The 25,298-nt window shown below is 35.7% G+C and overlaps 1 protein-coding gene and 2 pseudogenes across 11 annotated transcripts in view; all 3 read left to right on the top strand.

The window, feature by feature from the left end:
* Window positions 1-25,298, top strand: part of ELF2 (E74 like ETS transcription factor 2) — an 83,159-nt gene that overhangs the window by 51,091 nt on the left and 6,770 nt on the right. For 2 of the 11 annotated variants that reach the window (XM_011374280.2, XM_023519998.1), the window contains exons 5-8: window positions 19,183-19,296; window positions 20,655-20,828; window positions 24,566-24,604; window positions 24,988-25,074. In XM_011374280.2, coding sequence (XP_011372582.1) covers window positions 19,183-19,296; window positions 20,655-20,828; window positions 24,566-24,604; window positions 24,988-25,074 — 414 coding nt within the window. Of the gene's footprint in view, window positions 1-10,054; window positions 10,383-19,182; window positions 19,297-20,654; window positions 20,829-24,565; window positions 24,605-24,987; window positions 25,075-25,298 lie in introns of those variants that run through there. The other 9 variants (XM_011374286.2, XM_023520000.1, XM_011374284.2 and 6 more) reach the window with 7 other exon arrangements.
* On the top strand, window positions 3,867-3,985 carry LOC111729031 (annotated as a pseudogene).
* On the top strand, window positions 23,117-23,235 carry LOC111729035 (annotated as a pseudogene).

Raw genomic sequence — 25,298 nt, 5'->3', positions numbered from 1 at the left:
AAAAAAAAAAACTATGGAAGTACAAATCATAAATCAAGATAGTAGAAATAAATCCAAAACATCATAAATTATATTAAAATCACCTATTGTGATCTTAATATGAGTCTGTGCTATTTTTAACAGAACAAAATGAAATAAAAAGAATGGAAAATATATTCATCAGAAAAATACTAACCAAAGGAAGCCGGTGTAATAAAATCAAATTTAGAGTGAAAATCTTTAATTTGGACATAGAGTGACCCTTCAAACTGCTAAAAAGAACAATCCAGAAAATATAAACATCATAAACTTATATGCATCTAACAACATAGCCTTGAAATACCATTTAAAGCAAAAACTTTCAGAATTACAGAAGTGGACGTGTCTACAAAACATTGGAACTTTAACACATCTCTGTCAAAGTTGGAAAAATCACTCAGACACAAAATTAAAAATGGCATCAAAGAATTGAACCACTGATTGACAACTTTCTATTTATAAAAATTACAACTAACTCAAGAAGAAATAGAAAACCTAAACAGATCAATAACCATTTAAATACTTTAATTTCACATATGCATCCCCTCATTCAAGTAAAATCCAGACCCAGGTCTTTTATTAAATTTAAAGGGCTACATAATCCCTATCATGCACAAACTGTCAACAGAAAACATTGAAAGAGGGAAAGCTTTCCAACTCATTTTATGATGGTAGTATAACCTTAACCTTAAAAATGATCCGGTATAAAAAATTATTGCTGAATGTATGTATGATTTTAGCTACAATTAGAATATCAAATCAGGCACTGATTAAATAGTACATGATTAAATGCATACTAGGAAGGCAAGGAAGGCTAAATACTAGAAAATCTATTAATGTAATTCACCACATGAATAGATGAAAGGAGAAAACCAATATAATCATCTCAGTAGATCCAAAACACATTCATTAAAATTCATCATCTTCTGAGGGAAAAGACAGTCTGGATTGGGACTTGATAAAGGGGTATTTATTAAAAATCTGTAGCAAAAAGAACCCTATATATTAATGGGGAAAGAGAATACCAGCTTTCTTCTTCACTGACTAGCATTAGTAATGGGATTCCTAGCAAATGCAAATAAGCCAAGAAAAATAAAAGGTATAAAAATCAGAAGAGAAGAAACAAAATTGTGATATGCAATTTAACGTAAAACTTGTGACTATATAGATTTTAAAACTGGAGGATTCATTAGGGTTGCTGTATACAAGAGCAATAATCAGAAAATAAAAAAGATCCCATTCATAATAGTAAAAAAGCTTAATTAGGTATTTAGGAATAAACCTAACAATAATATGCAAGATCTTTATGAAAATAAGAATTTGAGTTCATTGACGACAAAATGAATGAAGAAATATATAGCTTACTTAAGCAGAAATAAACAAACTGAACCATTTGATTCCTTTAATCTTTAGCCCACAAACACACATGGAAAACTGGACATGGCAAAGCCTTTAATTCCTTCTAGATTAACCTATAAATTCAGTACAGTTCTGGTCAGAAGCCCAAGAGGACTTGTTTTTGGTGGAATTTGACAAACTGTTGGATAAAGATCCAAAAATAGTCTAGGCAGTTCTGCAAAAGAACAAAGTGTCAAGTACTTGTCTTCCTCCTATCTATAAAGGATGATTCTAAAGCTACAGAAAAATTTAAAATGTATTATTGGCCCACAAATAGTTTAGTAAGGAAGAACAGAGCCCAGAAACAAAGAGTAAGCATATAGTTATACCTGGTATATAACAGACATGGATTAATGAACTAGTGGGGAAGGATGGACTATTCAATAAATCGTATTAGGAAAGTAAAATTAGATTCCTATTTCTTACTCTCCTGTTTTCTTTATTTTTAATTAATTTATTCCTTTATTTTTTTTTTGTTTATACAACAATAATCCCATCTCCCTCCCTCATAATTATCCAATCTAATTTGATTAGTGGGTATTTTTTTTCAGTGTATTGAGTGTGTATATTGTATATATTTAAAATTTATATAAGTGGTACGATGTATCTCACTTTGTTTCATCCTTTTTTTAGTAAGTGCTGTTCTTAATATCCACGTATGTTGCTTTGCATATACCTAATCTGTTGTTTCTAACTGCTGCACAGTACTCCATGATAGACATCCATCACATTTTACATTTTTACTTGCCCAGTAATAGAGACCCATCCATCACTCCTTTCCTCTATCAGCTATTGCTGTGTAACAGACCATCCCCAATTTTGTGGCTCGAAACAAGAGCCGGTTATTGTTTCTCCTGAGCCTGTGGGTTAGCTGTATGGTTGTACTGAGATGAGCTGGGCTTACTCCCCCATCTGTGGATCAGCTGGGAGCTTACTGGTCTAGGAGGACCTCGGCTGGACAACTAAGCTCTCCTCTCTTCTTTCTAGTCATATTTCTTTCACATTTCTTATGACGTGGACAGGAACATCGTGGTAGAGCAGTGACACCGATTGGCGTCCCTCTTTTGTTCTTTATCTTGAAGGGAGTGTATCTGAAGGTTCAACCTGGAGTTTAATATTTCTTGTAGATTTTAGTATATAATATATACCAAGGTAAGGAATTCCCATTTATTCCTTTGGCTTTGTTTTCGTGTTAGTTATACATATAAGTATGGAGTCCTATCAGATGCTTTTTAGCATTCTTTGATAAGTCATGGTTTTTCTCCTTTAATCTATTAATGCGGTCAGTTGACAGTTTCTCAGACATTGAACTCTCCTTGCATTTGGGAATACACATCGCTCATCATTTTCCTTTGATTTGCTTTAAGTTTAAGGACGTTTCATAAGTAATATGGAGCTATAATTTTCTTGTATTCTTTTCTGGTTTTGGAGTGAAGATTACACTAGGCTCATAAATAATCCAGGTTGCTTTCATTTGCATTCTCTTCTGTTTTCTGCAACAATTTCTATAAGATAAGAATTCATTTTAAAATGTACTAGAATTTGCCTGAAGGGACACAGAAGAGATTTTATTTTGTGGAGAGAAGGTTTTGGACTGCATTTTAATTTCTTTACTATGTACTGTTCTATTTGATTTTTTCTATAAATTTGTACAGTTTATATAATCCATCCAGATTTCAACTTTTTTTTAGCATATAGTTGTTTTATAATACTGATTTGTTATTTTTTATAGCTATTGTATCTGTAGTTGTCACTCCCCTTTTGTTGGCATATCATATTTGCACCTTCTTTTCTTGATAACTCCCGCCAAGGTCTATCCATTTTATTAATTTTTTTCAAAATCATCTTTTGGTTTTGTCAGTCTTCTCTATTTTTTTAAATTATAGTTCTCTATTTCATTTTCCCTGTTCTTTATTATTTCCTTCCTTCTTGTTTCTTTGTGTTTGTTCCGTTAATTTTTCCATCTTCGTGAATTGAATGTGCTTTGCCAGTTTATTTTTAAACTTTTTCATTTCCTGACCTCTAAGTACCATTTTAGCTGTATCACACATAGTTTGATGTGTTGTATTTTTATTGTAATGAATTTCTAACTATGTCTAACTTATTTGCTTTTTATTCCAACGACTGTTTAACAACACTGTAAGGGAAAACGTGTATTTTGACTACATGAAAATTAAAAATTTTTGTAGGACAAAGGATACCATAGAGCAACCAAATTAAGTTAGACAGCAGGCTGGCAGATAATATTTGCAACACATATCTGAATTATTATCTAGAACATGTTAACATTCTGTAGACCAGTAAGACAAAAGGTGTCATAGAAAGACGACAAAAGATATGGATAGGCAATTCATAGGGGAAATGTTAATGGCCAATAAGTATATGAAAAAATGTTTATCCTCAGTACTTATCAAGTATATGCAAGTTAATACAACAGTGAAAAATTTCTTGTCTACGTCCATGCCACCCTGCACAAGCCCGATCCCGTCTGATCTCGGAAGCTAAGCACAGTCTGGCCTGGTTAGTACTTGAATGGGAGACCACCTAGGAAGACCAGGTACTGTAGGCGTAAAAAAATAAATAAATAAATTTCTTGTCATCGAACAGATGGCAAAATTTTAAAAGCCTGATCAATCTTTTATTGAAAAGAATGTGAGAAAAAATGGGAACATATCACTGGTGGGATTTTAGACTTATACAGCTATTTTGGAAAGTAACGTAAAATAAAAAATGCACTTATTCTGTGACCTAAAAACTCTATTTGTAGGTACATACTGCGGAGAGACTCTAACATGAATGCTTAGGAAAACATAGATAAGAACTTTTTGCAGCACCGATTATGAAAGTGAAAAATGGAAGAAATGTTATTTTCCTACTAGTAGATAATTAGATGAATAAAATGGGGTAAATTCATGTACTGGAATACTTCATAGCATCTAAAAAGCATAGTTCTATTTACTTATACCAATACGGATAGAATGTAAATCTTGAATGAAAAAAGTAAATTTAGACTGGCACATACAGTATAACGTCATTTATGTACCCAAAGCATGGAAAATAATGCTATGTGTCATTCTGGGAATACACACACACACACATACATACACAAGCATAAATATATATACACACAAAAACAAAAGTGTAAGAAATAGACTGGAAGAATATACACAAAACTCATGTTAGTGGTTTCTTTGGAGAGATGAAATGCAGGAATGAGGACTGGAGGTAGTAGTCAAAGATGTTGTCTTCACCTGTAATATGCTATTTTTTAGGTTAAAAAACCTTCATAAATAACAAAATGATAACAGTTGTTGGTTCTATGTAGTGAGAATGTAACTATTTGTTACATTATTATTTGGAATTTCATGTATGTTTTAAATCCCTCTCAAAAATTGTATGAGCTGATTTTCTAAACTAGGAACACAGCTGAATCAAACTTCTAGCCTGGAAGACAGTCTTCTAGGAGTGGCTGCTAGGATTTAGAAGCAGTGTTCTGCCTAGTGTATATAAACCATTAAGTGAAGAATCAGTAAGCTCAAGGAGAGTCTGGCCCAGGGATAACTTAAGTAAAATGCAGAAAACATGAACATAAACCAAATCATCGGTCTTAAAAACCATACGTACTGGATCCCTACTCATCATAGGGTTTTCGCGATCTATAAAACAACTTTGGGGAGTCATTGATCTCTCTGACAGTCTTAAAATAGCCATGGCCCTTCTTAGAAAAATCTATAGTTCTCTAACAAAATTTTACCTTTTTCTACCCCCTATTAAAAATCCATGTCTTATGTACACTTTTATACATATAAATAATTTAACTTTCCTGAGTAGAGTCCAAAATGTAGCATATGCCCACTATTCTCTAGCTTCATTTATAAGCAGTTTTGTATATCATACTGTCTCTAAGAATTTCACTCTTAGCGGGGGTTCTGTGTGAATTGGAAAGGCTTAATTTTTTTCTTTTGTCACATTATTTAGTACTGTTAGGTGCAGAAATAGGCGCCTATAACAGAAACTTGCTCAAAATAAGTGCTGGGTAATTATTTGTTGAATAAATGAATGAATATGTGACTATCTTCATTTTAGCAATATTCTATTTAATAATATTTTATAAAACCTTACTATTAAATAAAATAGAAGTATAAAAACTGCAAATAGAGAGTTGAACAGTAGTATAAAACATGAAATAATTTTTTTCCTTTGTAAATCTATAGACTACATTCCTATATCTATTGTGTATCTTGATTTCAGCTTGTCCTTGATAGACATATTTTTCTTATAGCTTGGTTTTCTTCATCCTTTTTTTTCTCCTAAACATGCCCAACACACCACACCTTTGAATTTCATTGTTAGTTCGGTTGTATCAGACAAGCTTAGACTGTTTGGCCTCCTCTTACTGTTCTCCCACCATTCACTGCTCAAATCTCTTTTACATTTTTTTTCTTAATTGCTTATAGACATTTAACGTTGCTTTAGCTTTTGACATTAAAAAGCAAAGCATCAACCATTTTGCAACTTAAAATTAATAAACAATAGTAAAATGGATTTACCTTTTCATCCATTTTATAACTTCCAAGTTTTATAGATGAAAATTGCTTTGTGGAGTTTTTGACGTTGAAATCATCGATACTGTGTGACTTTGGCCAAATTATTTAACTTTGTGGGGCCTCTGTTTCCTGATGTGTAAAATGAGGGCATTGGACTAAATCGGTGGTTCTCAAATAACTCTACCACTGGTAGGTAAAGAGCCGTTATTACTAAAATAGGAAATTGGCATCCTTTTCCCAAGTTAGAGAAAGATAACATTAATGGATAGAATGTCTCCTCCCTTTGATTCCTGCCTATAATTTTTTTAAAACTTTAAAGCCTGTTTTGCCCTTTGTTTGTACTAGTATCTGATAGAACACACAACTCTATGTTTGGTTTTTAAAGTATAATATATCCCATTCATGGTAGAAACGAAAAGAGATCATGGTGTTCAAGTTACTTTTTATTTGAAAACCTATAAGTGATGTCTTTAGGCTCCTTTCTAACCATAGTATTTTGAGATTCTGTGTACTAGATAAAGGGGAAACACAAATGAAGTCACCAGGGCAAGCTAAAAATAAAAACATTGAAATTCTATACGGTATTGGAAACAATTGTATATTTATATATCTCCCAATAATTTTTTCCACCTTGGTTGCTATAGAACCATAAAATCATTCCAATAGCAAGGGTATCTAATTATTTTTGGTTATATTAGACTTTAATGATATTGATTATATTGTGAAGTCTGTTTTTACAATGGGAAGGTTGGAGGAAGAAAGAGTCGATGCCCAGACTATAAAGAATTAAGAAATGGAAAGAACTGCTCAGGACTCTGTAGTTGAAAATTAGAGGTCATTTACAAACTTCACTCTTTTTTTTCTTTATTGAAGCTGTGAATGTGACAAATTGGGAGTTTAAACTGTTCCTTCCTTCTGCATTAATTCTCTTTTGCTAATTAACAAATTACTCCAAATTTAGGAGCTCGAAACAACAAACGTGTATTATATTACACAGTTTTTGAGGTTAAGGACTGGGGAGTGCCTTACCTGCATTGTTCTAGCTCAGGATCTTTCAGGAAGCTGTAGTCATCTGAAGGCTTGATGAGAGCTGGAGATTCTGTCTCCTAGATAGCTCTTCACATGACTGTTGGCAGGATGCCATTGTTCCTTGCCTAATGGGCCTCTCCACAGAGTTACTTGAGTATACACATGACATGGGAGTTGGCTTTCTATGAGAGGGTGACACTAAAGGAAGAAATCAAGCAGAGAGTTTCTGAAGTCACACACCATCACTTCAGCTTTATTCTGTTTGTTAGAAGTGAGCCATTAAGTCCAGCCCTGCACTCAAACGGAGAGGGGAATTAGGCTCCACCTCTTGAAGGGAGAAATATAAAGAATTTTCAGACAAGAAAATCCATAGGTACTAAATGCGTCACAACAGATAAACGGGCCTTGTTACTTTGGTGGCTGGGGAGTGTTTGAGAGTCGGAGGTGCTTGGGATCAGTTCCTGGCCCTGCCTCCCATTGACTCCATGGCCTCAGTCAGGGAACCTTAGATTTCTCATCTATAAAATGAGCACAATCTATTCCATAGGAAGGTAAAGAGGAATAAGTGGAAAAAGTGAAGGTAAAGCTTCTCACATAGTGGCTTTTATTTCAAAAGAGTTATCTACTGTTTACCTTATTTTTTCCTGCTAGGACACATAGGGGATGTCTTTCTGTAATGTTATTAGCAGAATACGAATTTGATCTGTAGTGCCTACCATGTTAGTCTACCTATTCTTCTTACTCTTCTTCTTATTCTGCTTATTAATACCTGCTTAATCTTGAAGACGAGAAATGCAGATGTGTGTGTGACGTGTGTATATACACACATACATGTACATACATATATTCTCATATATTACATGGTTTGAGTCATATCGTATGGAAGAAGTACATATAGATTTAAATCCTGCCACATTTATATTTTTAATATTTTACCATGTTAAAAATTCTTCAAACACGTTTTTAATAGAACAGTCCATTGAATGCCTTTTTTCCTCAGGTCATGCCTCAGAAATGAAATTCCTGGGTCAGAATATATGAAGCTTTTTCAGACTCTTGATATATCATGCCACACTGCTTTCCTGAAAGTTTGTCCCAGTTTATATTTCCAGCAGCATACTATCCTTTGTCTCTATTCCTGGTATAGTATTATTGGTCTCTAAAAAGTATTGGTAGCTTTTGAAAGCCTAATTAGCAAGGTATAATTCCATTTATAATAGCATGGCAGAATTTCATTAATGTATGGGAAATTGTGTTTTTATAAGAGCTTTAAATATATAGGAATATTTTCTAGTCTTTCTGCATTAATTTCTGTTATGGACATGCATATATTTTATATATGTGTGTATATAATAACTGAAGTATTATGCAGGAATAGATACAGCTTCTGTTCTCTTGGAACTTAAAAATATAAGGCTGACACGGATATATAAAATTAAGATGTACAGAGAGTAAAATACACACATGCACACAACTATTCACTTAAGATATATCTCAAGATACAGATAGTAAAGTAAAAGTTATGCATCAGGCTTCCTTCTTGAGCCAAATTTACGTGTCACCTCCAGAAAAAAACCTTTCACGTCTATTACTGTCTTCTAAATACAATACTTGAAAAACTACTGACTAGTAGGAGTGGAAATTCAGATTTGTTGTAATTTGAATGATCTGCCTAAAGCCAGCAATTACTTCTTAGTGTTCCTTATCATCGCTGACCTGAAAACTGCCTCAGTTTAAGATGCTGCCCATCAGTGGATGATCCTTATTTTAAATTGACTAGAAATAAAAAATAAAAGCTACCAATCATATAGTTCCTTTTGTCTAATAGGTGGCAAGTTTACCTAATGCAAGAAAGAGATCCTTATTCGATTTAAGGGCAGTGGCACTTTGGAAATGGCCTCAGGTTCTGTTTTGGAAGAGTGGGGTTCATGGCGGTAGGTCTAAGGGAAAGGACCAAGGGAATAAGTATTTAGAAGAAATGACAAAAAATAGTTATGGGCTATGTAAATTCTGAAGTTGCACTGACATGTTGGGCAAACATTTAATAAATAATATTGCATAATATTACTAGCGGAAGAATAATTTTTCCTCTAGATTATCAGCACAGTTCATTCAATTCAGATCATAAAAATTATACCTTGTTATTTTAAATTTTAACTGCCAAATCTTTGTTTATTCAGCAAACACTTATTGAGCACTTAGGGTGTAGGAGGCACCATTTTATGTAAATTTTTTGAAGAACAACTAACTTTAAGGCAAATTTTGTTTCAAAACATTTTTTATGTTATAAAATTCTGAAACCAGGGAAGCATTTTTTGTTTTAATGAAGCCTTATCTGAGTCATTTTATTGGTTTGATTTTTTATGTTAATAAATTTATAGTCACTGAATACAATTTATCTCCCTCTTCTATTGTATTTTAATGTGTACCTTATTTGTGATAAGGTTTAGTTTCTATCAACAAGATTTTAAAAAGTAGATGATGCTGTAAATACGTATATTTGTTCCCAAATGAACTAAATAGAAATGAGAGGACACATGAATTTCATGACTAGCAAATTGAGGATGATCTAATCTAGAGGTAGGCATGTTCTGTTTATTTACAAATGCTTGTTTAGTGTGCCTTTAACTGAGGGAAAAGGACGCAGTTGGTTTCTGAAAGTAGTTGGAAGCGCCTTACTTTTCAAGCACAGCTTTTAGAATATTTCGTGGGTATGACTTTTTTTGCTTGGTATTCCAGTTTTGAAGTGCAGCTCTTTCAAGCAAACGGGTTACATGTTGCATAAGGTTTGAAACGGCCAAAACGAGTTAAATAGCCACCTTTATTTACAGCTGCGGGACTAGGTATTTCATCTCTTCCAGGAAGAAAATCTGATTAATGGCTCTTTTCCAGAGTGGGGACAATTGAGGACTTTTCTTCCGCAGAGCGTGAAATGTGCCTTTTCCTGCCGAGGGGCCCTGCCCTGGCCGCGGCCGCCGGGGCGCCTTCCAGCCTCAGGTGTCTCGCCGCGGCCGGGCCGCTCCCCGGGCGGGCGTCCGGGACTTCCTGTCTGGGCGCGGGGCGGAAGGATCGCGTTGCCAGCCGAGGCGGCCGCCGCCGCCGCCGCCCCTGCCGTTAGGTGGTGGGGTTTCTCAGCCCCGCGGCGGGAGGCGGGCCGGCCTCGGCTTCCTGTCGGAGGACGCGCAAGGATCCGGGCGTCGGAGTGTGTGCGAGTGCGTGAGTGTGTGTCGGTCGCACGGCGTGTCTCCGGCCGCGGGTTCCGCCTCCTCCCCTGCCGCTGCTGCTCACGGTGTAAGTCAATGTGAAGCAGCAGCTCCAGCCCGGGGATAAACATGGCGACGTCTCTGCATGAGGGACCCACGAACCAGCTGGATCTGCTCATCCGGGCTGGTAAGGACAGGGGAACTTTTCTCCTGTGCATCAGTGCTGCAGGAGAAGGGTGCACGGAAGGCAGGTGACTCCCCTGTGGCGGTCAGTGCCGGGGGTACAGTGTCCACCTCAGTCACTGGGGCGGCCGGGGGAAAGGGGGGTAGTGAATGAAGTAATGGAGGCGACGAATCAGGAAGTGATCACCTTGGAGAGTAACCTGCCTCGAATCCGGCGCTGTCGCTTCGGGGTGGGTTTGGCGAGCAGCGCCGGCAGCTGCCGGGCGGAGCGCCGGCCGCGGCGGCTGGAGGACCGAGCCGCAGTTAAGTTGGGGACTCGGGGGCGGACGAGTTGTGCGCTTCACCCTAGTTGCTGAGGAACCAGGAAGTGAGTGAGGCTGTTGTCTCCCGGCTGCGCCTGCCACGCTGTCTGGCCGGAGAGGCCGCTGCTGCCCGCGGTCGGGGGCGGCGGGCGCCGCCGGTGAACGCTCGCCACCTTCGCCCCGTTCTCCCCTCAGACTTGGTCCTCAGACTCATGACTTCCGCATGGACGAGACAGACCCGGGCCATGTCCGGTAGACCGCTACCCGCCAAAAAAAAAAAAATCGCTCTGACCCTCCTTCACATCCCCAGCTCGTACGGTCTCAGGAGTAACGGTCCGGGAAAGGGTCACTTAGCGTGGAGTGGCCCGGGATGCTGTTCCTCCTAGCGGCCCGCCTCCCTCTCCGGCTTTAATGGGTGGCCGTGAAGAAGTAGGTTTATGCCCCTTTCCTCGTGGGTTTTTTTTTTTTTTTTTTTAGGAGGGAGAATGGGTGGGACACGGAATATCTTGTACCCCTGACCTGGAGCGTTGGGGCGTCAGAGAAGAACGTTTATTTTTGTAAACAGTGGGTGAATGTGAAGGAGTGGGGCGACGCGAGGGAGTCTTGGCCCTAAGGAAGTCTCAGCACGGAATTGCCCCCTCTCCCTTCCCCTCCCCCCCAAACCTCCCACCATAGCGGAAGCGCCTCGGAGAGGACAGAACGGACGGGATTGACAGGCCTCTGGTTCCAATCTCCTCGCCGAGATGTTCCAAATGAGAACGTTGATTTCTGGGGGCGGGACTCTGGGCCCGCGCTGGGCCAATGAAGATTGGGCGGGAGTGAAGCTGACAATGTACGCATGGAATTGGAGGGAAGAGGAGTGTAAACACGGAAGTGGCCGCGGGGGTGGGGGATGTGCAGCGCCACTGCTGCAGCGGAAGGGCACGGACTTAAGTTACATAGAAAAGGCAGCTTTACTTAATAGCAGACAGCGCAGTGAGGGCCCCGAATGGATGTAGCAGTGCTTGGAGCCTCTTTACTTACTGTAGTAATAAACATACATGTTCCTTTCCCCGGGTTCTGTTTCATAGCGCCATCGATGGGAATTGGGGAATAGTCAGCAAAGAGTAATGCTGTGAAAGATCTTACTCTCTGTTTTTCATGCATTGTTTTTGGGGAGGGAACGTGAAATTAGTAGCTTGGTTGGTGAAACTGATTCCGCTCGTTTGGGAGAATCATAAACACGTGTATCTCTAGCAGAAGAACTTGTAAGTTCAAATAAAGTCTAGAATACTAAAGTCGTATGTATTGTATAACACATAATGAGTGACCAGCCTTTATTCTATAAAATGTCATACCAAACGTTTCAAAGGTCCCAAAGAAAAATCACAATTTTACTGAGTCGTGATTGAAACACATTTGATAGTTACTTTCTAATCAGAGCAAGAACTTAAGTATTAGTAAGTAAGAGGCAGAGTACAAGGAATACTCTGAGGCGAGTACAAGAACTTGGTTCCTTTGTGTATGTTCAGTCTATTAATAACAACATAATATGAATTAAAGGATGGAATTTTGGGCTTTATGTTATTGTTTGGGTTAGTGATGTTTCTGAGGGTTAAACATGTACATTTCAAGAAACGTTTCCAGTGGTTCTGAACGTACCAAGAGAACCTTAGAATAAGCCCTGCAGTTAGACTTTTGAAAAATACTGTAGAGTGGAAGGCTTAATTTTGCCAATGGAAGATACTTTTTCATAAGCTTTTGGAATTATCAGCGAAAGTGAATGTGACCTGTGAATATTTTGCTTGGAGTGGTACATATAGACAGTCTACAGTTTGAAAATACCAAAATTTTATCTCCCTTTGTTAAGGGTATTTTTTTTTTTTAAAGTTAAATGCGGATTTCCAGCCCTAGTGCATTTCTTCAATATATACAACCTTAACGTCGAAATTTCCTTTATAGCTATAATGTCTTGTAAAGAATATGTTTTACGTATAATTGTTTTCAGATTATTTCCTCAATCATGTTCATGTAATCTGAAGCTTCTTTACAAGCCCTGTTTTAGATGGAAACTTGAGACTGGTTTGCTGATTTACCCAAGGTTTATTCAGTGAGTTAAAAGTTGGGGAGGAAAGGTGGCCCATAAAATAAAGAACCATGGATCTAAATTTTTATTGCTGCCCATTTCCAGTAACATTGGGAGAGTACTTGGTAATGTTTGTGTTTGTAAAATGCACAGAATGATACCTTTTTATTCCCGTGAGGGAAGTCATCAGGTGATAGACATAATTCTTCCTCACAAAGATTTTACGATCTAATTGAGGAGACAGATTGAAAATCTACATATAATATATAAATATGTAAATGTTAATATAACTACAGTGATTGTTATAATAGGTTGATGATTAGTGTAGAATGACTGAGACTAATGAAAACTTGTGGAGGAGGTAAGCTTTAAGTTGAATATGTTAGCATAACTGTTTCTAAGGAAGAATAAAGCACTTAATATTGCCCCTACTATTGTATGGGAAGGTACTAGAGGCTATATTTTTGCTTTTATTTTCCTCCTTTAAAGTCGATAACTGTCAGCTTTAGTTTCAGCTTTAGTTATCAACATTTATGCTGTTAGAGTAGTGTGAGTAAAGAATGAAATAAATAAGCTTATTTATTAAAAATCACTTTTATTTTAACATACAAAATATTTACTTTTCCTGGCAACATGATATATGAAAAAGAGCCTTAACCCTGAAGTCAGGAGCTGAGGATCTACGTCTAGCTGTCACTAAACTAGCTCTGTACTAGTGACTTAACCACTTTAAGGCTTCATCCGGATTGAGTAGGTGATCTTTAATAACTTTTGAAGTTCTAAGATTATAAGTGGCTCAGAAATATTTAATGGACAGTGAAGGCTTCTATTCTTGGATTTCTTTACATTACGCCACATGAGTGACTATGTCTGTAAGGTTGTTATGTAAGTGGAGGTTAATTTCTCTTTAAGTCAGTCTTTGTGCCAGATTGGAACTTGAGGCCATGTCTAGATGTTGCAAATGACTATGTTATAGTGTATAATTTCAGCTTTCTTTCTCTCTCTCCATATATATAAGTTTTATATTTATAACATAGGGAAAACGAATGTTCTTAATATTTATGCGAAAGTATTGTGTACATATGGTCTCGATTTTCTGGAAGATTTTCAATTGAAAATATTCTGCCTTATTCTCAAGTGTACTTCTTTCTTCTTCTTTTTGAGACTTGAGAAATAGGGTCACCAGAAGTTTTGTTCTACTTTAATGTAGTTATTAATTGAAGGGAGAAAATTTTCTGGAAATTTAGACTAAGCATTTTTACTGACACAACAGTGTGTCTAGTTTGTCTAAGTTCATCATGAAATTTGAACTTGAAAGTCTTATTTCTCATTTTTTATATTTTGGAACAGTATCTTGAAAAGATAATCAATTTGAAAAAAAGTTAAGATATGAAAAGATGAAGCATGCGTTGAAATAAAACTGGAAGAATGGCAGCATTGAAAAAAATTTACTTGAAAGTGTGTAAGAAATTACTCTTCGGAACTCATTGCATTTAGACTAAAATTCATATAAAAACTGAGTTAAAGAGTAACATCAGTGTGTAGTCAGGATAATTCAGCGTAAAACAATGTCCTTTAGAAACAAATTTGGTTGGTGGAGGGGGCAGTCAGGAGAGTGTTCTTGATAATTTTTTAAACTCCATGTGTTATCTAGAGCTTCAGTATTCAAAAGGATGCAAGGAAATATTTATGAAAAGCTTTAAAAAATCTTTCATGTGTAAGTGGACAAAGTACTGTGTGCTTATGGAAGTGGAAGCATAATTTTTCATCTGCACACTGATGTTTATGTTTAGAAGGTAAAATTTACAAAAACAGGATAGAATTTGGGGGTTTAATTACATCTGATAAAAAAATTTCAGTTGCAGTTCTTAAAAGCTAAAATTTCTGATCTGGGGGTCTGGGAGTCTGAAGTCAAAATTGTTTTCATAATAATACTAAGACATTATTTACCTTTTCACTTTCACAAATATTCAGAGGAGTTTTCTGGAGGCTACATGACTTGATATTGCAAGAGATTTGAATGAAGAAGCAAATACTAAAGTTCAGCTGTTTTCTACCATGTATTAAAAAGATTTGCACAGGTGTAAAACAAAGCTACCCACTAAAGTTTTTTTTTTTGGTTATAGACAGATTATTTTCATAAGAACATCTTTAAAAGTATTGGGTTTATTATTTTAAATGAACTAAATATTTTTAAATTTTCTTAGATTTAATTTCAAGTAGGATAAATATCTGTACATAAGATTATTTATACAAGTAAAATCTCTGTGGGCCTCAATAATTTGGGTATAAAAGGGTCCTTTTATCAAAAAATTTTGAGTATAGCTGAAATACAATTTTAGTCTACACTTTTCAGTACCTGGCCACTAGCCACATGAGGCTATTGAGTATATTTAATATGGCCGAGAAACTGAATTGTTAATTTTAAAAAATTTAATTTAGACATAAAAGCTGAAGCAGTGGAAAACTCCTTTATATCGATTGTGTTGAAATGACAATATCTTGGATATGCTGAGTTAAACGAAAGATTAATTTTACCTTCCTTTTTTTTAATGTGGCTACTGGAAATTTAAAAATTATATGTAGCGTGTCATATTTTTATTGGACAGCTCTACTTCAGAAAATAATTTTATTCTTTCCCTTTTAAACTTTATAGTGCAACTATATTGATTAGAAAGTCAAAGGGGAACACATAAAGATGGAATGTCCTAGACCTTTATCTTTTCTCCCTTTTCATTGCATTCACTTGTATTCTTCACTCACCTGTTATGTTATAGCCTTGGGGCAGAGGATAAGCTGTGGTAAGTCAGATGTGGTAGTTGAATGATGACCTTGTGATATTAGTTTATGGTCTTGCTTGTAGGGGAATACCACTGACATCTAATGAAGTGTTTTCTAATTTTTTTCCATTCCTCTCAAATTCCTCTCAAATTAAATTGCTATTAGTTTTTATTTTTGACCTTAAGAACGTTGTTCTGAACTAAAGCCATTGCCAGCATTCTCTTCTGCAAAGCTGAGAGGTATGTGTCTTGTCAGACTTAATTACCAAGTTTGGTATTTAGTAACAGCTGTTGAATGAGTCTGGAATAGTCTTACCATACTAACAGCAGTTGATTAGAAAGCTAGAAATGGAATAAGAAGACTCTTACCAATAGTAAAGGAGGGTACAAGCAAATTTAATTTTTGGCACTATGATTAACATTAAAATGGTTTTGAAATTTATTTGGTACACTTATTTCTTCAAGGAATATTGACTGGCAGCACTATCTATTAGTGGTAACTAGAAAATATCTGTCAGATTACTTTTAGCTTTATTGTTTCTCTTTTTAAAATGAATTGCATATTATTTTCTCCCATATTTTTCATACACAGGTCTAGAAAGACACCAGTAAATCAAGTTTTAAGAGAAAAGGAATTTTCAACCTGCGCTTATAATTTGCTTACTTTGATTGCACAGCACTGTTAAATTCATGTTTATTCTTAAGAATTGTGCACAGCACTGTTAAATTCATGTTTATTCTTAAGAATTGTGCAAAACTTTTAGTTTGAATTGTATTTGAATTATTGATCAGAACAAAATAGTATTTAAAAGTTTTTTAAAATTACAGAAACTTGAAGAGAACTATTTCTTCAATTTGTGTTATCAGAAACCACTTGTTGACTTATGTCAGCAAAAGAAAAGTAAAATGAGATAGTGCTCTCTTTTACAAAAGGGTCAATAAGTATTCTTGGAAACTATCATAGGTACATTATTGTACTACACTTGATCTTAGTCAAAAGGCCAAGAAGCAGCGGTACATTATTGTAAGTTGATATGTGTGAGTTTGTAGGTGTTCATCTTTTTTCCCAAATGTGTTTAGGGTTATTTTAATTAGTAAATTGAGAAAAAATAAAATTAGTAAGCATCAAAAAAGGAAATCATTGCTTTCTTAATCAGTTGTTAGCTTACAGAGTAACTTTAAATTATTTTGCACCTTTATTTAGTTTTGACATATTTTACTTTCATTTGTGTTTTGACACTCTCTGAACTGTTAGTATAAGCTTCATGAGGCCAGAGATCTATTCACACTTGTATCTCAGGTGTATAGCTTAGGGTCTGGTACATGGTAAATGCTCAACAACCACTTGTTGACTATACTGTAGAGTATTAGATCTTCTGATTGATACTTCATAGAGAATTGATACATTGAATTTTTTTCACTATTGAATTTAAAGTATGAATGAGTTTTCTCCTTTATATATTTTTTATTTGTTTTACTCTAAATATAAAATATGTCTGGGAAATAAATAATATTGTGTTGAGGTTAGAAATATGAGCATGAAAATAATTTCCACTGATGTAATACGAAATCATGGTTTTGAAAATGTACCTCAAACTACGTAAGAACTCAGGGTACCATCTGCGAGGCAAATTTTATTTTGTTGATAACTTTAAAATCTGGTAAAATTCTTGCTGTATTATCAAATACTCGAAGCTCTGATTTTAATACGTTGAGTTTTTAGGGTGTGTCTTAATACAATTACATAAGGAATTACTTTACCCACGATGGTTTATTAATAGCACCTAGGACAACAGCTAAATTGCAGCACAAGCAGACTTTAAAGAGAATGAAGTTCCTAGACTAAATTTTAAAAACCTGAGAATTTGTTTTCCAGAGTTCTTTGGTGTATGTGATTATTGTAGGGCGGTACTTTGAAAAAAATACTTGAGAATGGTAATGTATTTTATACTTACTAAGTTTCTTAAAGTAGAGCTGGAAGGACTGGTTGAATCCTTCGCTTTGGTGAAGCTGCAGATAAGAGTAAGCAGGGTCACCTAAAGATAGATTTACTTAGAGGTTTGGCTGCCTCTCTGGAACCGTTTAGCTTTGAGCAGATTTCCATAAATGGAAAGAGCAACTGGAGAGACTCAGTACCTTGGTTGAGAGTGTGGATGATGTGCAACAGGTGGTAAAACAGTCACTGGATTTTTTTTATAAACGCTCTCCAAATGACTGGTGTTTGAGGCTGAGGCTTTAGCATTTGGTGAATTTTGAGACTAAGTGGATTTTTTTTCAATTAAAAGTTTCTTGGAAACAGTTTTAAAAGATTCATATCTGGAAAAAAAGATTCATATCTTTAGTATGTAGAACTTGTGAGTTTGTAATACGATTTTATGGAATTCGTGTAAATATTTCCTTTTAGTTCTTTTAGAGGACATCTTGAAAAAAGTCTGTCAAAGTAGAAACTGTTACATATTCATGTTTCCGAATTTCTTACCAAGTAAAACATTCAGTATTTTAAGTCAGGATGTGAAATTAATATATCTTTAAGATACTAAGTTTGTGCTTGAATTGCCAGTTTTTCTGTAAGTCAGTAAGTCAATTTACCTGAAGTTGTTTGTAACTTCAATACATAAAAGAGCTACTTGGATGCATATTGAAAGAAAAGTCTGTGTTAGGGACTGTAACAGATATAAAGATGAATTAAGATAGACCCTGTGACCTCGAAGAATTTATAACCTTATAGGAGTGATAATTTCTTAATCACCATATATTGAATTCTTATCTGCATGCTTGTTTTTTATGGGAGTTGCCTCCCTTAAGTCTCACAGCTTTATGAGGTAAATAAGTAATGCTCCTGTTCTGTGAAAAGAAACTGACCCTTATAAGAAATTAAATTGCTGGCCTCAGATAACAGAAATTGCGAGTGGCAGAGACTAGAACCCAAGCCGTTGGATGTGGAATCCCAAACTACTGTTTTACACCTTACTGTTTCACACATAATTTAATCAGCAAAGCATAAAGTAAGTGCTAGGACTGTTACAGAAGGTGGTAAAATCAGAAAAGGCTTCATGGGAAAAAAACCAACAACACAGAGACTCTTTTTAAAAAAAAAATTTGGGGTTAAAGCCAGCAAAGACCAGTGAGGTCCTGAAGAAGAGAGCAAGGTTATTGTGAAGAAAATTCTCAAGAGCTTTGGTGCTAGAGCCACTGCACTCTCACGCAGGAGGGTCCGTAGGAATTGAACCAGTTAATTATATTAACTTAGCAATATGTGTTTCTGATTGATTCTGATAGGTATTACCCCTGATTTTAGTAGTAGTATATCAGAATATAGAAATGACCATCTGCCCCGCCTCCCTGCTAGGTTAGTTTTGGTCTAAAATTGATACAGGGTTCCATTTAAGGGTCTTTCTTTGTCTTCCTTTGGATAAGATTCGGAAATTTCTCAATAATTTCTAATCAGTCTCAATAGTTGCTTTAAATCAACATTCATTTTGCAAAGTGTGGATACTAGGTCGTTTTGTGTTTAAATTCTGTAAATAATTTACATAGACTAATATGTGTCAGTGGCTTAGTCAAACAGAGTTGATTTATGTTTATTTCTTCTAACATGTTTTAATTTAGTAATGTGTCCAGTACATTTTTAATTGACTAGAACTTTTTTCTCCGCAGTGGAAGCATCAGTCCATAGCAGTAATGCGCACTGTACAGACAAGACAATCGAAGCTGCTGAAGCCCTGCTTCATATGGAATCTCCTACCTGCTTGAGGGATTCAAGAAGTCCTGGTGTGTGAACTGTTCTTTTTTATATATGCATCTAGAATGAAATTTTTTTTAAAAAGTGCAAGAGGATTGTTGGTGTTCTCAAGATGAGTACCTGTGACAGCAATAATTGATCTTTGTCAAAGTTCCCAAGTCTTAAATACTTAGTTTTCATAATAAATGATACAGGAAATGCCCATTAGAGTTAGACAAATGTTCGCTAAGTCGCTATTTATACTATCATGTCTTACTTCCTTTACTCTGGGTAAATCACAAACCTTCGTATAGCAGTCCTTATGCGAATGGCAGATGCGGGTAGTTGCCTCCTATGACCACTTTCAATCCTTTATTCATGATTAATAGGCAGTGACTCCAAGGAAGTGTCCCTGGTGGAGAGAGGAGGTGGCTTCCACCATTTCCTCACACTCCCTTCAGACTGCGAGTTTTCCTTTCTTTTGGTCTCTTTTTTTCATTTGAGACTGCCTTTGAGAATCATTTGGTTCTAATTTTAATTTGTCCTAATTTTAACGTCCAAATGTTAATTTGACTTGATGCAGTCAAATTAAGGGTTTCACAATAAATACTAAGAGCAACTAGACTTTTAAAATAGAACAGAAATCCCATGTATTATTCGTGGATGTGAAAAGAAAATTAAGACATACTGGTCAATGTGTTAATCCAAGAGAGTATGTATTAACTATCGCTTAATCAAAATAGAAATGTCATATCCTGATTATTTGTGCACATTGGAAGGAAGCCAGAACAGCATTATCGTATGTAATAGAATACCAAATAGCCACCTATATGTACAATTTAGTACATATTTAGTACAAAATTCAGGACTGACCCATTAAGTAAAATTTTAAATATTGAAAGATGATTTTCATTGAGCTGTAATGAGCCAATTTTCCTTTTCTTGGTATTTTAAAATGAACTTAAGTACTGACTTTTCACTGAAATCACATTTATTAATAGTTTTAGGTTTTATACTATGCATGTATTACCTAGTTAAAGAATAATGATGGGTACATGGAAGGAAAGTAATCATTAAATAACTTGCTACTACACTATTGTTTTATTTTCATATGTTTTCCCAGTTGTTAAAATAATTCGAAGACTTCTGTAATGACTTGAAAATATGTCTAAGTGTGAAGAATGGAGGGTGACTACTCATGATCACCCCCTTAACCCATTTCCTTCGATTTTCTTTGCGTTTTTTTCCTTATATACTTTAATTTGCACATTTAGCGAATTAACTTCAAGTCCTTATCTTGCTTTGATGAATTTTTAATAAAACCTCACCTTTACTAAGTATTGAATTGTCCACATTAAGAAACATTAATCGGGGCGGGAAATTTTAATTTTTCAACTTTTTTTTATAGTGGAAGTGTTTGTTCCTCCTTGTGTATCAACTCCAGAATTTATCCATGCTGCTATGAGGCCAGATGTCATTACAGAAACTGTAGTGGAGGTGTCAACTGAAGAATCTGAACCAATGGATACCTCTCCTATTCCTACGTCACCGGATAGCCATGAACCAATGAAAAAGAAAAAAGGTAGAGTATATTTATAAATTTCTGGAAAAGCCAGTGAAATTTTTTCTGGTACCATTTTCCCCGCCAAGGGTCATAGGAAATATGTGCTGTAGATTTATAATTGATGTTATTTTAATTTAGATGTTCTCAAAGAATCAACACAGCGAGATTTTAATTTTGTGTTTCAACATATTCATACTGTTTAAAGGAATTAGTATTTAAGCCCTAAAAGTAGCTGCCTGAAAATGAGATTATAACAGTTGTTGGACACAGAGAAGGCAGACCAGAGAGTCACTGCACATTGTCTACTTTTTGATCCTTGGTTACTTAAACTTTTTTTTATTCTTTATGTTCTCTATGTTTCATAAGCTTATCTTCCTATTCTTTTGCGGGCATTAAAATAAAGGCCCAATTTTCTTTCATATACCTTCTTTTAAATACCAAGATTGCCAGTAGGGACCTCTAAGTGAAATAAACTCACCAGTGGATAAAGAATATTTCCAGTTACTGTTTGACTCTTGCAGACAGAGACTGCTCACCTGACCCCGGGTGGGGGGTGGCCACAAGGCCCCAGCACATCTCCAACATCCTGAGGAGAGATGGGCAGTAAGTGGGTCCTTTTCCTGTTTGAATCAAAGGATAAAACTTGAAAGAAATGAAATATATATAAATGGGAACTCATCTAATTCCTCTTTCTTCACATTTTAAAGTGGAAAACAAAAAGGCAAAAATAAGAGAATTGTGTTAAAACTATGTTTTTTCCCCCAATTTTTTTGATAGAAGTGTTTCTAACTGCTGTGCTGTTCATAGGCCTTTTCTAATTGCTGTGAGGGATACAATGAAGAATAAGACAGAGTGCCTTCCCTCATATAATACTTATATAGATTATGTGTATATTGAGAGAGGTATGAATGAGAGAATTTAGAAGAATCATTTCTTGTTGTAAACATTTAAAAACAAAAGGCATACATATTAATAGTTCTGTTTACTCACTGTCCACCATAGCCTTTGGCTGGTTGTTTCCTATGGGAGTTATTACAAAGTACTTAAGAGATTTTTAGATTTAAAAGAAAGAAGACTATGAAAAGCTGGGATCATTTAGGTAACCAAGACCTCTAGATAAACAGATTGATACATGGTTATAACCCAAGAGATTTGATATAAATGAGGAAATAATTTGCCAATTTAATACTAACTATATATTTGAAAATAGATGGTCTTAATGAATGACCATTTAAAAATTACATAAAACACATTTATTTATTTGTGGTTAAATACATTTGGGACATACAGTTACGTAGGTTATTTTTTTCTTTAATAGGGCCCCTTTTTTTAATTTCCAGAGCTTTTAATATACTTATGTGTGTTGTGAATCTCTAAGAGAAGCATGCAGTGTTCTAAAAGTTGATTTGAGTGTAGAACCCTTTTTCCTACTGATGAATAATGTATTTTTCAAAGAATGTGATTTGGGAAATGCTGCTTTATAAGAAGATAACAAGTCCTTTTGGGCTACCTTTCCTTTTACGTAGTTAGGCTTTTGTGCTTTACTTTAGGAGACAGTAAAATGTTAATCTTACTAATGATTGATTTGTATATATAAACATTATTTAAATTGAGAAGTTAAGCTCTGTTTTAACAAGACCAGTGAACTTTCTGTTTTAATTTTGGCAAAGTACACTGACATTGATAAGAATTATAATAAAATCCTAGAACATAATAGCTATGCATTTTGAAATATAAATTAAGGTACTTTAATCTAGTTCTTTATTTGGCTTTAAATAGTCCTTGCTAATTAAGAGTAGAGTGACATCAGAAATCACAGATGTTTGATAGTCACCAAATCAGTAATAGTATGCAGCCATATTTCAGAGATATTGCAGGTTCATTTCCAGACCACTGCAATGAAACAAGTATTGCAATAAAGTAAGTCTCACAATTTTTTTGGTTTCCCAGTGCATATAAAAGTTGTGTTTATACTATACTGTAATATATTAAGTATGCTATAAATAGCATTATGTCTTAAAAACAAATGTGCATACTTTAATTAAAAAATAATTTACTGCTAAAAATGCTAACCATCATCTGAGCCTTCAGTGAGTTGTAATCTTTTTGTGGTTGGAGGGTCTTGCCACGATGTTCATGGCTGCTGACTAATTAGGGTGGTGGTTGCTAAAGTTTGGGGTAGCTGTGGCAATTTCTTAAAATAAGACAACAGTGAAGTTTGCTGCATCGATTGACTCTTCCTTTCATTTGAACACTTAGAGGCCATTGTAGAGTTGTTAATTGGCCTAATTTTAATATTGTATCTCATCTACCGCCATGCCACCCTGAACAAGCCCGAACCCGTCTGACTGTGGAAGCTAAGCCGAGTTGGGCCTGATTAGTACTTGGATGGGAGACCACCTAGGAAGACCAGGTGCTGTAGGTGTAAAAAATAAAAAATGAGGGATTGTAAACTGACAAGGTCCTTGAAATCTGTGAGGTCAACCAAGGGTTACCTCGCCTAAAAAAAAAAAAATAATAATAATATTGTGTCTCTAGATAGGGAGGCCTGAGGAGTGGGAGAAAGGTGGGGGAACATTCAGAAAACACACTTATCGATTGAGTTTGCTGGCTATTGTGGGTATGATTTGTGATAGTAAATCATAACAACAACGATAGTAACGTCAAAGATCACTAATCACAGAACTCCATCACAAATATAATAATAATGAAAAAGTTGGAAATACTGTGAGAATTATGAAAATGTGATACAGAGACATGAAGGGAGCAACTGCTGTTGGAAAAATGATGCCGGTAGACTTGCTCAGCTGAGAACCTATTGGTAAAAACGCAATATCTGTGAAGTGCAATAAAACAAAGTATGCCTGTACTTAATTTGAAAATACGGTAGTCCCCCTTTATTTGTGATTTTGCTTTCCATGGTTTTAGTTACCCACGGTCAACTGAGGTCTGAAAATATGAAATGGGAGATTCCAGAACTAAACAGTTCAGAAGTTTTAAATTGCACGCAGTTCTGAGTAGTGCGATGAAATCTTGAGCCTTCTCCCTCCGTGTCCAGCTTGGGATGTGAATCTTCCCTTTGTCCAGTGTCTCCATGCTGTATATGCTTCCTGCCTTTTAGTCACTTAGCAGCAGTTATCAGATTGACTATCATGGTATCACAGCGGTTGTATTCACGTCACCCTTTTTTAACTTAATAATGGCCCCAAAGCTCAAGACTAGTGATTGTGGCAATTGGGGTATGCCAAAGAGAAGTTGTAAAGTTCTTCCCCGTAAGTGAAAAGGTATGTACGTATAGGAAAAAAATACAGCCTATATAGGGTGCAGTACTATCCATGGTTTCGGGCATTCCCTGGGGGTCTTAGAACATGTCCTCCGTGGATAGGGGGACTACTATATCATACACTTGAATGTTCCTTTTACCTGCCAGCTAGTGTCCATCCATCAGCTTACCTGCTGAGGTCTGAATACAGTACATTTCAGACTTCTGCCTTCTTTAATGTAGGGAAGTACAGCTCTTGTTTTTCTGTTTATTGTGGATGCTAGTCTGAAAGAGCCTTCTGGCAGAAGTAAGAAGAAACAAAAGGAAGGGCATAAACATTACACATATGAAGTAATTACTTGGAAGATTTTCTTACTCTTATAATGTACCTGTATGTTTAGGTGGGGGAATTTGAATACTTGGGCTTAAATTCTGGTGGATTGGCTCAGAGCAGTAGAGAGTGTTTAATATTTTTTACTTTTCCTCATTTGAGCTCCAAGGGCTTCGCAGATTATCAGATCTTCTGCAATAGGTAGGTAAAGCTTTTTCTAACAATCCTGTAGACCAGAAAACAAAAAAGTTTGCACTAGAATCTGTTTCCATTGCCGCATTATTAGAAAAAGATTACCAAATTGAGGCTCTGACCATGTAAATAATAGGTTAATAGTATCTGACTTGCCATCTATATTGAGATTACTACCAATTAACAACTGCTGTAATCTAAAATTGCAGAAGTGCTTTTAATGCTCTTTTTAAAGAAACTCGTTATATACACTGAGTATATTAATCCACAAATTTAGTGCCACAAATTTAGTGTTCAGTTTCATCGATAATATGTTATCAAAGAGTCTGCTAATCATGCTTATGTTATTTTTCTTGTTTTCAATGTATGGTTTCCATATCTTATTTTTTCAGTTGGCCGTAAACCAAAGACCCAGCAATCACCAATTTCCAATGGGTCTCCTGAGTTAGGTATAAAGAAGAAACCCAGAGAAGGAAAAGGTAATTTGGGGAGGGCCGTTTTGGAGGTGAGATGATTTTGTTTTTCAGTCAGGTTACATTTTTGCATTCTTAAGGAAATTATTTCTGGTACATGCATATTTGGAAATACTGTCTTTGGTAGTTTTTAATCAGGGATATATCAGCATCACCTGGGAGTTTTTCAAACTATGCTGGCTCCCTATTGCACTTAGATTCTCTAGCCATAGATATACCAGGGGAGTGGA

Source organism: Pteropus vampyrus, unplaced genomic scaffold (assembly GCF_000151845.1).
Source record: "Pteropus vampyrus isolate Shadow unplaced genomic scaffold, Pvam_2.0 Scaffold243, whole genome shotgun sequence".
In the NCBI taxonomy this organism is placed as follows: domain Eukaryota; kingdom Metazoa; phylum Chordata; class Mammalia; order Chiroptera; family Pteropodidae; genus Pteropus; species Pteropus vampyrus.
The sequence above is the reverse complement of the archived record's forward strand: the minus strand, read 5'-3'. Positions and strand labels throughout refer to the sequence as shown.